This window comes from Nilaparvata lugens, chromosome 1, assembly GCF_014356525.2.
Source record: "Nilaparvata lugens isolate BPH chromosome 1, ASM1435652v1, whole genome shotgun sequence".
Classification (NCBI taxonomy): domain Eukaryota; kingdom Metazoa; phylum Arthropoda; class Insecta; order Hemiptera; family Delphacidae; genus Nilaparvata; species Nilaparvata lugens.
Window position 1 is genome coordinate 16,020,814 of NC_052504.1, and position 13,917 is coordinate 16,034,730.

At 32.3% G+C, this 13,917-nt stretch overlaps 1 protein-coding gene across 4 annotated transcripts in view; it reads right to left on the reverse strand.

Annotated features, from left to right (window-relative positions):
* Window positions 1–217: 217 nt before the first annotated feature.
* Window positions 218–13,917, reverse strand: part of LOC111056709 (SH2 domain-containing protein 4A) — a 53,969-nt gene continuing 40,269 nt past the window's right edge. For all 4 annotated transcript variants that reach the window (XM_022344099.2, XM_039431988.1, XM_022344100.2 and 1 more), the window contains 8 exons: window positions 11,289–11,458; window positions 10,097–10,262; window positions 7,924–8,125; window positions 6,991–7,147; window positions 5,957–6,089; window positions 4,724–4,875; window positions 3,104–3,301; window positions 218–2,020 (listed from right to left, as the gene is read on the reverse strand). In XM_022344099.2, coding sequence (XP_022199791.1) covers window positions 1,887–2,020; window positions 3,104–3,301; window positions 4,724–4,875; window positions 5,957–6,089; window positions 6,991–7,147; window positions 7,924–8,125; window positions 10,097–10,262; window positions 11,289–11,457 — 1,311 coding nt within the window. In that variant the 5' untranslated portion in view covers window position 11,458 and the 3' untranslated portion in view covers window positions 218–1,886. The remainder of the gene's footprint in view (window positions 2,021–3,103; window positions 3,302–4,723; window positions 4,876–5,956; window positions 6,090–6,990; window positions 7,148–7,923; window positions 8,126–10,096; window positions 10,263–11,288; window positions 11,459–13,917) is intronic.

The window sequence follows — 13,917 nt, forward strand, 5'->3', positions numbered from 1 at the left end:
TACTTAAAGCGATTGATACGGGACGTTTGCACAGTCAAAGCTTAAACTGAATTCAATCAACTGGTGGCTTAAACTAAAAATGGACAACATTATAACGAACGAGACTTGATATGGATTTAATCCAGTTTAAAATGAAATTTAGTTTAAACTGATACTGTGCAAACGGCCCTGAAGGATTCATTTTAATTCACTAATTACTAAAATAAAAACGATAATAACAGCTCAGAATATAACATTATTTAATGTCTAATTTACAAATGTTTTCAAAAAAATTGTTCTTAGTCTGGTATAAAACATTAATATTTTCATATTTTGAAGCATATATCACAATTTTCATCTATAAAGTTCACTATAATAAATACATATAAAACTTTAAAACTTGGCATTCAACACTTCATAAATATGGGCTTAATAATTAACATGGTAGAAATGAATAAATTCTACAATTCAATGGCAACTAGTTATTTCATAACTGGATTATTTATGTTTACTGGTGTATGAGAGTATTAGCTCAATTCTTTCAGTTTAAATTCCTTGTATAATGGATTGAAGAATTTAAAAGCTGAATTTGAAATATTTTGGTTATGAGTTATTTCTCAACCAAACAATACTATTAATCTTCAAATATTGGAAGAATTCAGTTAATCCAATAATGATCATCCAAATTCTTGACGTAATTATTATTAATTAAATAGTCTATCATTCAAAATTAATAGTCGACAGCTTAATAAAGTAAATTATGTAATAATATTCCAGTAATGATAATAAATATTTACAAAACATTTACATTTTATAAATTGAGGAAAAGTAATAGTCCAACTAGGAATGCATTTACGGTGTATCTGAAATGTTTCACTGTTGCATAAACATCTATCTATATTATAAAAATTACACAACATAGATTGTACAGCTATGTTGACTATTTTATTAATTATTTCAAATGATGAAAAATCATCTCAACGATATAAATTTTCCAAAAGAGAAATAAATTATCCTATCAATGTATTCTGGATTGAATTTGAAATAGAAAATGTCTACAAATGGTTATTTTTGAGTTACTCATCTATCAAGTCGTTTTTCTCCTATCATTGTGTTAATGGAAGGTGATGACGACTTGAAGACAAAGAGAACGCGAGTCTCAATTTATAATTCTTGTCAATACATATTAAGACTAGTTATTTATACAATTAATAAGGGATTAATGAATATTCTAAATTATAAAAAATTGTAGTCACTTGAAAAAAATTGTAAATTACTTGAATAGTTCCAATAAACTGAACATTATGAGAGATTCGTATCATAAGAATAGGCAAATGAAGGAGAAATGAAAAATATTTATAAAGCCTACAATTCAATTTATAAAACCTACTAATTTTACAATTTAAACTTGCTAGTTTTTCTGTTTAAGGAAGCTTGCGTGAGGAAAGTTTGTTGATGAAAATTAATAAAAATGAAAAGAAAGGTTAAACCTCCAAGAAGCAACTCACTTGTATAAAAGTATAAAATTAAAGGTTTTGTTCTAATGGATTGATACTAGATCTTTCATCAGTCTTTCAATGTGGTCCACAGAGCTGAAGAAACAGATTATTAGATTATACACATCGGTTTCCGAAGGGTACAAAAGAGTGAATGAAATGAATATTGACACAAATTAAATAATCAATATCTGTTTCATTCTCTCATCTCGTAAGGGAGTTCCATAACATTTATTATTTGAGTTTAAATGCATTGAAATATTGTTTGATAAATCGGTACACGCCATTTTGACTAACCAATATACGCTCAAATTTTGAACGTTGAAAGTGAGGGCATAACGTTTTCATGCTGCTAGGAATCATACTCAAATCAATAGGAAAAACTGGTAAAATAAATTAGATCACAGATAGTCATCGCGCCTTGATGAGAAGTCCATTAAAGATGGCTGGAGTGGACTCCCCGACTGCCCTCCGGCATGGAATACCCAGCGTCTCACCGCCAATTACAGTGATCGGTTTAATACTGTGATACGCCACCAGATCACCTGCCAACAAAAACATTCATCATTCAAAACTATGAGTAAATAGTAAAGATTTATAATACTACAAATAGTAGAGATCACGAGAATAGTTCTGGCCTACCCTTACATTCCACTGAACTAATACTAGATTTTACAAATCCAGATGATATGCACAAAACTATTTCAGGTCAAAATAAATACAAGTACGTATTGGACTACATTGAAGTACATTATAAACACCAACATTAATTCTCCCGAATATATCACTAATTAATTCATAATATTTTTCAAACACTGAAAATTCTCGATAGGTACTGTGTGAAATCTTACATATTATTATCTTCTGAAGTGACTAATTTATATGACACTCATAACATACTCTATATATTCAGGACTCAGTACATATTTCAATGATTGTAGATATGTTAAGATGTATTGATAAATAATTATTGTTAAAATGCTATTTGTTCGTTGCTCAGTACAACAAACGACTGTACCAAAAATAAATATAGATACAGTATGACAAATATACTTACATAGTGAACAGTACCTACTATTATCAACTTTTTGATGAGTGCTACTCTTATTCATAAGGAAATAGAAAATGTAAGTACCCTTTTTTCAAAAAAACTTTTTACAAAAATAAAATGGCACTCACTTGAGCATGACAATTATTATGTTGAAACATGTTGTGAATGAAAGTTCTTTGAAAAAGAGTAGCCTATTTGTATTTTTTCATCTCCTGATAAATACAGTACCTACTGTATGAGAGTATTGCCAGCTTCGAAATACTCAAACATATATGCAAGTGTATTTACATAGTACCCTACGGTAAAATAGAACTTATAAAATAAGTCCCTTATTACTCTTTTACTTTGAGTTTTTTTCCGTAGATTATACCCACATGAATGAGCATGAAGATTATGCCTACCTGTACATGAGTTTCAAGAAATGCTCACATTAATTTAATCATCTTGTTTTGATACTGTATCATTTCGAGTATCCTGTCTCCAATGATAGGTATACAACACAACACTTATAGAGAGTATACTCAAAATGATACTGTATCATTAACCTGCACATAGATAAATATGTAGGAATGCTCACCTAGCGTGTTATGTGCGATTTGGTTTGATCCAAGAAACTGATAATGGCCATTGGAAGCGTCGACCAAGTAATGTTTACAGCGGTCTTCGTCCCTGTAGCTGATGGCGTAGCCCCAGATGCGCTCCGAAACTCGAACCAGAAAACTGCCCACCGGCTGTGAGCTCAGTCGATTTTCAGCCTCTTGTCTTGTTATCAGTCCTGCAAACCAAACAATAGATTACATTTTTTTCTCAATTAACTCAAACGTCTATAGTGAGGTCCACGTTATAATGGCAGTGTTTGATTAGCAATGGTATTGCTATCCTTATCTATCATTCAACAAAGCAGATAGCGCTTTCTCTTTCTTGCTTTGCTCTGTTGCCATAGTGTCTTTGAAGAATGTAGAATTAATAATTAACAAAATATTTCATCTTAATCATTAAAATTCATTATGTAATTATTTATGATTTCTTGCTTAATAAAATATAATTGATTAACTGTTCATTCTTTAAACGAGAATGAACAGTTAATATTACATCAGTAAACCTGTATAAGCTAAGCCTTTAGAAGGCATTGACAAGACAGAGGATCGGCACCGTTGTTCAGCTATCTTTCTCCACTGCCATTATAACGTGGACCTCACAATGAAGACAATAAGACAGTACCGTATCTTATATTGAAAATGATTTTTTTCAATTAAATAATTATTAACTACGCTGTACACGGGTACAGTAGTAACTTCCAATAAGCATGCACTTACTGTCGCGGGAACACGGATATGGAAATGTCATATACATTCAAGTTCCGGAAATTCACTCCACTTGAAATTCAACCTATTTCTAGAAAAACCATGGTCTGTTAAATGAGTATTGGAGAGGAAACATTATTAATGGAGAGGAACATCGTCTACAGAGGCACCAAAGTCTTGGTCAGACCAAAAAATTCTCCAACCTAGTTTGACTATCAGTAGTAGGCTATAATTACTATTCCACTAGAAATATCTTCAAAACAAAAAGTGGAAAATGTACGTTGCATGATCTTCCTGGCTATTAGTTGAACCATCTACCTCGATGATAGTGTTAAGGAGCTTAATTGCAAACTCTCTAAGAACAAGCTGGTGAATAGCTCACATTTTTCGAGTGGTATCAATAATAATATTTTAAAGTTGATTTTTTAACAATAAACACGTGTAGTATAGTGTATTAATATTAAGATACGTATGAAAATATTGAAGCTCTTAGGCAATAGGAAATCTAATGTCATTGTCCAAACCCACATGTCCAAAAAATTGACAATGGAGCCTTGAAAATTGACTTATATTAAAAAATAAAGATTTGTAGTAAAATAAAAAATATTGATAATTTAATCACCTAAATTGAATACATTAACAAAATATAACCTGATATCACATGCCCAAATTCACAAATGTACCAATTTCACAGTACTGAATAAAAAGACTGAACATTGCCAACCACAGATTTTAAATAAATACCTATCTAGGCAATATATTATAGTATTTCTATTCAGTATGGATAACTACCACAATATCACCTTCACAACTACTCAGAAAGTGAAATTTCACATTATTAAATATATCAATTAATTCATAAATTTATTGGATTTGAAGATTTATTTACTTACCATGGAACCACGGCGCAACTACATTTTTGTCAGTTTCTAGTCCAGCCTTGCGAGCGACCTCACTGGATCTGAACCACTCGATTATGGCCTCCTTGTTGGGGGGCTTCGGACCGTCAAAGCCCAGGTGCGACGACTGTTTGTTGACTGCACCACTGCAAAAAGTATTAAAGTTATAATTCCATATTTTCAGGGCTGTTTGCTCATTTCAAGTGTAGCCTAATAGAACTAAAAATCTTTTGGTTCAAAATAAATACATGTAGCATTATTTTATATTGAGCTACATCCTATAATGGTTATATATACTTATCATCAATATTCGTGTTTTGTCAATTCCGATTACAGGTCAAACTTGGTCTTAGCTACCAGAAGGTAATCTGAGTTTAGATTGTGGAACGGCAACGGTCAGCCGTTAATGGAGATCAGTAGATTAAATGTATTACCGAATAATCTTGGTTGAAATGCTACTAAGTATCAATAACTTAATAATTTAAAATCAATGTCTGTGGAATCATAAGTTTTAAAAAATTAACATCAACTCTCCTTAAATTGAATATTTCTTCAAAAATGAAAAAAGTTGTCATTGTTACTTCGCCAGTCAAACTGTAGAACCTATTACAAAATAATGATTATACTGTATTATAATTCAAAGAAAATTTAATTCTATAGTTATTTCATGTTTCGGAAAATATAGTAATAATATTGAGTGCCCAAACTGATACGGTATATTACAGAAACATTGGTAGGCCCAATTGAGCAGCAGGTGAGCATAAGGAAAAAATATTATTTCTATATCTTGGTTGGAAGGATCTCAATTTTATTCAAATAGATTATTTTCTATATCTTGGTTGGAAGGATCTCAATTTTATTCAAATACTACCTATAACTTCTTCGAGAATGAGAATTTTTTCTATACTAACTTACTAAAAAGAAGCAACACAATTGAATAGCATTTCAATTCTATTGTTTGTTTTCATTGTACCAGCAACTAAAACTAGTATTTATTACAATTTAGAAAATAATGGCACTAGAATTAAAATAACATTTAAACCAAAAATGCAATGGAATACGCTGTATGGTACATATTACCATAGTATATACAATTTAGATAGGTAATGATATTAGATAAATTGGTTATTCTCTGTTATCACATAGTCAGCTAATAATGATATTTCAATTTTCAACTACAGGCCTACAACTGAATTAGATTGGGAAGAGGATTTAGTATATGAATACCTTAGTGATGTATTTATTAGAGGAGTGTTGGGTGGAGATGTGTCCATCTCTAGAACGGAACTTCTTCGATGCTCTTCTCTGGCCCGACGTGCTATTTCCCTAATCTGTTGTTCAGCTTCTTTGGCTCTTCTCTCTAAAAACAAAAAAGTATTTAAATTTGAAGCATTTATTTCAATAAAGTCACTGACTGTTCTTAGTTCGATTATTTGGATCTCAAAAACACTAACACTGTGCGTGTACCGTTACTGTTAACAAAACTCATACTACACTTCAACTACCGTACAAAAACTCTTCAACAAAACTCATAATATGGTCTTAAAATATTTGCATTTTATGACACTATTTGAGAAAAATATTTATTTATTCATTTACATTACAATAATAATTGTAAAATCTCTTTTGGTTACTTAAATCCTCATATTTAGCACAGCCACATATGAGGATTTAAGTAACCAAAAGAGATTTTAGATTTAAGGTTCGACGAGCATGAGGATTCTTTATTGATTCGTACAATAAGTACATCATTAAAATGATAAAGAGAGAAAAAATAAGGTAACCTTGTGCTATTCATTTCCCAAATTTAGATAAGGTTACACATATATAGTCCGAAATAGGTTAGGTCCTGTTGCTGTTCACTTCACAAAATTGTTATCCTTATTTATTTTCACAAAGTAGATTTTTAAATTTAGATGCTTCTAAAACATCTGAAAATTTTGATTGAAACCGGTGTTATCAAAACGTACGGTACTGAAGAGTGTCCCAAAAGAACGCAACATTTTGATTGTTAATAGAATCATAATCTAATTGTAATTTTACGATATTTCTAATTACAAAGGAAAGTGAATTGTAATTAACAGCAAAAAACGAACTTTCCATTGTAATCAAAAATATTAAATACCACTTAAACTTCTAAATAACAAAACCATCCTCCATATTATGTAGGCGTATTGCAATAATTAGCAAACCACCCTGAAAAAATCACTCAAGTAAAAATATTTAACAAAATTTCAATTGAATCTGTAAATATATTTTACCCTGCTCCCTCCATAGCTGCTCTTGCTTGAATTCTGCCTCCTCGGCTTCTTTGACGGCTTCCATCTTTTTTTTCTGAATCTTCTTGAAAATTTCAGAAGTTCTTTCTTCCATAACCCTCTTCTCCCACATGGCGACCCTTTGTGATACATTGTGAGGCTGAAAACAGAACAAACATTTCAGCAAAATATTCAGAAAATGAAGTCCATGTTACTAGGGCAATTATTAAATTTAATAAAACATTATTCCTATAGATCTATATCGATTTAATGGTTCATTAGTTTTAATAAGTGTCCTAGAATAAGAAACAGGACATGAATCACTCAAAAATAAGCATGAATCATTCATCAGACGTGTTTGAATAGTATGAAAAATTGAGAAAAACAAATAATATCAGGAATTTTACATGTCATCAGAGATTTGTAGGTTTACTTTTTGAAGATTAGAACAAATAAACTAATAAAACTTATAGATTAGTGCTCCTCTTTAATAATCGTGCTCCTCTATCTTACAGCTTTTGAATTACAAATAATTATTATTTAAGAATCTCTTATCTGAGGTCCATGGAATGAGAGCATTCACTTTAGCTTCGATTTACTCTGTTTTTGAATAAAATGCCATTTACATCATATTTCAATGTTGAGAAAATAAATTATTAATTACCATCCTTACAAGAGCTTTTTATACTTTTGAATGACGACCTTCGCAGTCTATACTTGTGATATGAATGTAGTAAGTTATGTAACGAAATTTAAAGTTAATGCAATATTTTTATGAATACAGTCCATTCAAATGAATTAATTAAATGAATACAAGCCCATTAAAGTTTACTAACTCCATTGCTAATCTTGAAACAAATATAAGTTTATGTTTTGCATTTTCTTATCATTGAAATTTAGGAAAATTTGAAATCTAAAGAAAAGCCAGTATTTCACCTTGTTTAATGAGATCTCTTGTAAGGCATCCCGCCTGGAATCGTTGATGAGTTGAGTTGACACGATGGGCGTTGCAGGTATTTTGTTGTGCAACTTCAGTTCGTCCACCGAGCAGTAGATGTCTTCAGTTCCCTCTATCGTTCCTATTTCATTTTGGCCACTGATCTCTAGCAACTCTGTCAGTTCAGCCTCAACAGAAAGTCTGCAAACATATGAAAGAAAATTAACAATCCACTTTGTTATACTCTGTGGAAGCAATTATTATCGAACTAGCAGGTAACCCGTGCTCCGCAAAGGCCTAATTGAAAACTTGACCTACTGGAATCTTGAAGAGTTTAGAATAGGCCTATAACCATCCTCGGTTAATTAAGAATCTATGAGGCGATTGCAGAGATCGGGATTATCTCTTACGCTCGGCTAAAAACCGGGTTTTGAGCCGCGGATCAAAAATCGGTTTGCTGAGTTCGGGATTAGCCACGCTCGGGCGCAAAAGTTGGCCGACAGGCAATTATCGCAGGGAAAAACCGGCGGTCTAAAAATCGGTTTGCTGAGATCCAGTCTAGTGAGATCAGTCGGTGGATTGCTGAGTTCAAGCGTAGATCAACTCGAGTTTAAAAGATAATCTCGGTGGATTGCTGAGATCGGGATCAGGCTAAAATGAGATAATCTCAGGAGCAAAAATGGTGATTTTAGACTCCAACTTAGACCTGCTAGGAGGCAGGTTTAAGTTCGGGATTAAGCTATTAACTCGCTATTCTTTTGATTTTATTAAAAACCAGTGTCAAATTGGGGTTTGTCTTTGAATTCTGAACAATTTCATTACCCACAAAGTCATATTTAAAATGTTTTTCCACTGATGTTTAAAATATCATAACATAAGAAAGTGAAAATGAAAACACCTTCAAACAACAAGAAAATTCTATACCTCTCACTAAAAGGGGGTCCGGGGGGCCTCCCCCGGAAAATTTCAGAAAAATACCTTCAATTTGGTGTGATTTCAAGCAATTTCTACTTTCAAAACTACATCCCAATAATGAAGTTTCTTTATGTTCAGTGGGCTAATAATTATTTAATTTTTTATAGATAATAATATATCATAGGCCTATGATATTTCAGTTCATATAACAAATAGAATGGAAATATAATTTTATTAGTCATTCAATTATTGTTTCAAAGATCCATGTTAATCAGCTCAGTAGCTCAGACATGATGATGCGTCATTCGTAAATTTTCTATCCCGTACGTGTAACAGCCAATTCTTTCCTTTATTGTATTGTAGATGTATTATCGAATATACAATAGTTTCATTTTTCAGATTGTTGATTCAGTACCGTACAAGTAATTATACTTGAATTAATAATCAATTGAACCATATGCTGTTCTTTATTTGTTAATTTATATTAACAAATAGATAAATACATAAATTATTTGTTAATTTATATTATTCTCTATTTGTTAATTTGAACAATAATTGACATTATATAATTTAAACTTTGGTTCCAATACAAGATTCCCATTTATTTGTATACGGTAGCCAAGAAATCTATATTGACCATATATTTATTAACGATTGTTAAAAAAGAACACAAAGCCAAGTTCGGTGGCAACAACCAAACATTACTTTATTGATTCATACAATAAGTACATCATCAAAATGATAGGGAAAGAAAAAATAAGGTAACCTTGTGCTATTCCGCTTCCAAATTTAGATAAGGTTACACATGGTCCGAAATAGGTTAAATGTTTTACTAAAAATGTTTTGATTTGTTCCACTACCTAGTACCATATTATGTTGCTGTACATTCGAATATGGGGTACTGTTTGAAAAACACTAATCTGAGGATGATGGCCACATGAGTTCTAGACTTGTGCGTGGGAATGAGACGGATGATTATGAGAGATTAGTGGACAGCTTCAGGTGGGTTCCAATCCACCGGAAAGCTATTTTTGAACTTATAAATGGTATTTGGAGGAGTTCGGCTCTTCAAATGGTCACCCTTACAACGGGTGTAGCAGGCGCATGGAGTTCAATTTATCTTATCGATGGCTTATCAGCGCGACCACTTCACAGTTAAAATTTACGTCTGTAAGTTACTTTACGTACAAAGTAGTTACTTTGTGATACAGGTCTTGTTGTAAAATCAAGTAATTGAATGAATATTTTTGGACCTACCTGAGTTGTTCAGCTTCTTTTTCGGCCTGTGTTCGTGCAGCTTCCCTAGCTTCTTCCTCCAATATCTGATCTATGCTTTTGTCGTCCTTGTGCTCTCCCATCACCCACGTCCATGGATTTCCATCTGCACCCATCAGGAATTGTACTCTTCTTCCCCCACCACGATCTGAAATTTCAATTCAATTTTCTCAAAATGAAAATCACTTGACAGGGTGACATACGTGACATACAAAATATAATATCCTTCATTATTTTTTCTAAACAAATGACAGCCAATGTAAACGTTGTACTGGGCCAAATAAAATGTGGTTTATACCAAAATAGAAGTTAACACCCCTTATGTGTAAGGTTTCATTTTAGACTTTCTCACCTGTTGAATATGGGCCAAAATATCTGAGGCCCGGTTGCACAAAATCCAGATTGAGTTTTAATCTTGATTAAATCAACGAGAACCAATCAGAGAAGGTTTTTGAGAAGAAGGCTTCTTATGATTGGTTCTTGTGGCATTAAATCGGGATTAAAAGTTAACATACTTTTGTGCAACCGGGTGTAAATAAGAGAAAATAAACCATTGACTTTTGTATAGGCTTTTTGACAGAACTGGACTTGATTGTTGAATAGATTATTTAATAAGGCGGCGGAATATACAAACACCGCAAATGACGCTGTGTGGTGTCAGTTTATACCGACTAATTATCATATAATTAGGCTACTTATTGGACTAATTACTTGTTTATTAATAATTTTAATTAATTTTTAATTTTAATTGGAAATTATTAATTGAATTATTGAGTTTATTTAATTAATTTTCTATTAAGACTAAAAATCAAATAATTACAAATACATATGCATCAACCGATCATTGGCGTAGAAAGAACTAAAACTCTGGGACACCGAGGGTCCTCCAAAGAGATTTTCGGCAATATTTTAAAAATACCTTTCATTTTAAGGTTTAATTTCACGCAATACATATTTCAAAGACTTATGAGTTATTTCATTTTGTGTTTTTTCTTGTAAGTTTATTTTGATTTATTATCGCACAATATTAGAGTCAGTTTTCATTCTTTAAATAAATAGTCAACAGGAAATAATCTCATCACAAAAGCATATGGTATCTTCACTCAACCAACTAATGCGTCAGTTTATTTGTTTTAAAAATGCAAATTGCAATGAGGAAAAACAGTGCACTCACCAATAGATGGAGGTTTGAATGGCTTTTTCTTTTCTTGTTCATCCCACACTTTCCACCGCCTGATTTGTTCCTCTCTCATTCTACAGAACAATGTCTGCTTCTGTGATTCATCCAGCTCTGCCAATAATTCTGGATCAACCCACATGTCACGAAGTATTTGCTGCAACATACTGAAAAGCAGAAGCAAACAATAAGTGAACTTGCTTGAAAAGGAAATCCATCAAACACACATTTTCCTGCAGTACGGTAACACTGTTAGCTGGGAAACATAATAATTAATATTATCCAAATTTTGATAGAGTGAATAATATACCAGAATAAAACAAATAAATACCAAAACAACATACAAAATAATATACCAAAATAAGACAAATGATGACATACTAGCCTATATAAACTTTCTTGGATACCGCATCCAACCATTGTATATGGGAAATTGGAGTAAGAACTCCAATATTTGGTATATTTGGTATTATCGATTATGAATTTGAAAAGAAATGAATATTAAATGAAATGATACAGATGTAGTTTGAATGATATCAAAACTCTTGTTATTGATATCAATTCATTGTATTGATTTCAATGGTTATATTATACTGATACGCTAGATATTTTCATTTGAATTTTAATGCTTTATTACCGTACTATATTTATAAATGTACACAGGTAGGTTTAATTGGGATTTGTTGGTAACTATCCATTCTTGAAAAATTTATGAATGATCCACCAGTAATTCAGATGAAATTATTGAAAAAATGACAGAGCAATTTTACATAGCAGAATAGAGTAGTTGATGAGCTGAACACTTTAACACTGACACCATTGTTCCTAAATTGTCTTTCAAATTATAAGATAGCAAACACTTCATATCCTGGAACACGCCACTATAAAAAACTAGTTTTCATACCATACGGTAGTTTATTCTCATGGACTTAACAAGCGGCTGAAACCCAATCATTATTTTAATGAACGCAATTGGGTGAAATTCTAGTACCAATTTTCTATCTTCAGGTGCTCTTTGCAGACAATCCTTTTCCTCCTCCATTGTTAAATCAAATAACAGCTGTTTGGAAAATGGACAAAGGAAAGGAATCGGACAACGGAGAATGACAACAAATGAGAGGGTTGGCGGCGATCAAGGAAATGGCACAGAAAAGGGAATGAATAGTTTGTAGGTACTTTCTTCTATTATGTGATAATGGACCGGTTCTTGAACAAAGTGCTGCACTTCTAGATGCAAGAAGACGACGATGGGAAGGAGGATTTGAATAGCCTTGACCGACATCCTGACTCCCGACCAAACCTGAACAAGTGCTGGTCGCTGTAGATTCAGATCAAGTCGCGTTCGTCAACTCACTATCAACTACTTAGCTACTATATGTATGTCCAGCACCAGCAATGAACTTGACCATCTGAACAGCATCGATTAGAACAACTCGTTTTTTCTTTCATGATACCTGGCTTGCTTATTAAAATCGTTTTACTTTCAGTGTGGTGAAAACGTGCTCTCTGCAATTTTCTTCTGAAAGACTTTTAGTTGAACCACTGCTGATTTTCGAACAAAAGGAACACGCAACACATCAATATATGTTTATTTCCAGAGTAGAAATTCTTTAATATTTTGTTTACTCCTAATGCTAACTATAATACTTAAACGTTCTAATCCATCAGTTGTTTCTCTGTTAAACTATGGGATTAGATTATGAGTTGTATTTTCTCTCGTGGATTTGAGGTAAAAGTTAATAATTCTTAACTGGTAGAACTGATCATGAGCACCATTATTGTTAAGAGCTAACTTCGCAATATTATCTGAATATTTTGGAACGATAATAGAAAAAAATTATGACTGAAAGCTAGAAGTAGCCTATCAATATTACAGTTGTACAGTATAATAGAATAGAAAATTAGTAAAAAGAGGAATAGAAATGCAAAACAAATTCTCAAATTGAGAGATCTTTTAAGCAAACCTCCAAACGTTGATGAGATCTTCAGTTCAAGAAATTTATATAAAGGTTTAGAAGGAAATGACTTGCAGAAGTCGAGAAAACCGTGAGAAGTGTAGGCACATGACGGAAAATCTGTTTAGGCCTACATTCAATCTGAATACTTCCGTTCTCAATCTGCTTCCAACTTGGATTTTGAAGAAAAATGAATGATGAATATCCGTAGCCTAGATTGGAATTCAAAATATTCTGAAAAGTCACTTATTGAGATTGATGGAATGCACTAATGGCTTATTATAATATGTATTAGAAATAGCACACTCTCATTATTAATTAGAATGGAGATTTCACATCGCGTTACTGAACAAAACATTGACTCCCATGTGAAATTCCCATTTTTCTGATTAAACTATAGTTTTCAAACACAGGTTCATTGGTCAGATTGCTACTGATTAGATGCTAGAAACTGGAAAACTTGTACTTTATTTAGAGGTTGAAAGGAAGTGAACCGAATTCTCATGACGCAGGATAGGGAAGCGTGTAAATTATTATTAACGGCAAGTGAAATTGCGACGGTGGGAAAAGCTAATATATATCATGATAAAAACACCCTATCAATATGTAGTAGGGAAAGGAAGCAAGTAGAGAATCACTGAAGTGAGAAGGTATAAGTAAGTCAAGTGAGA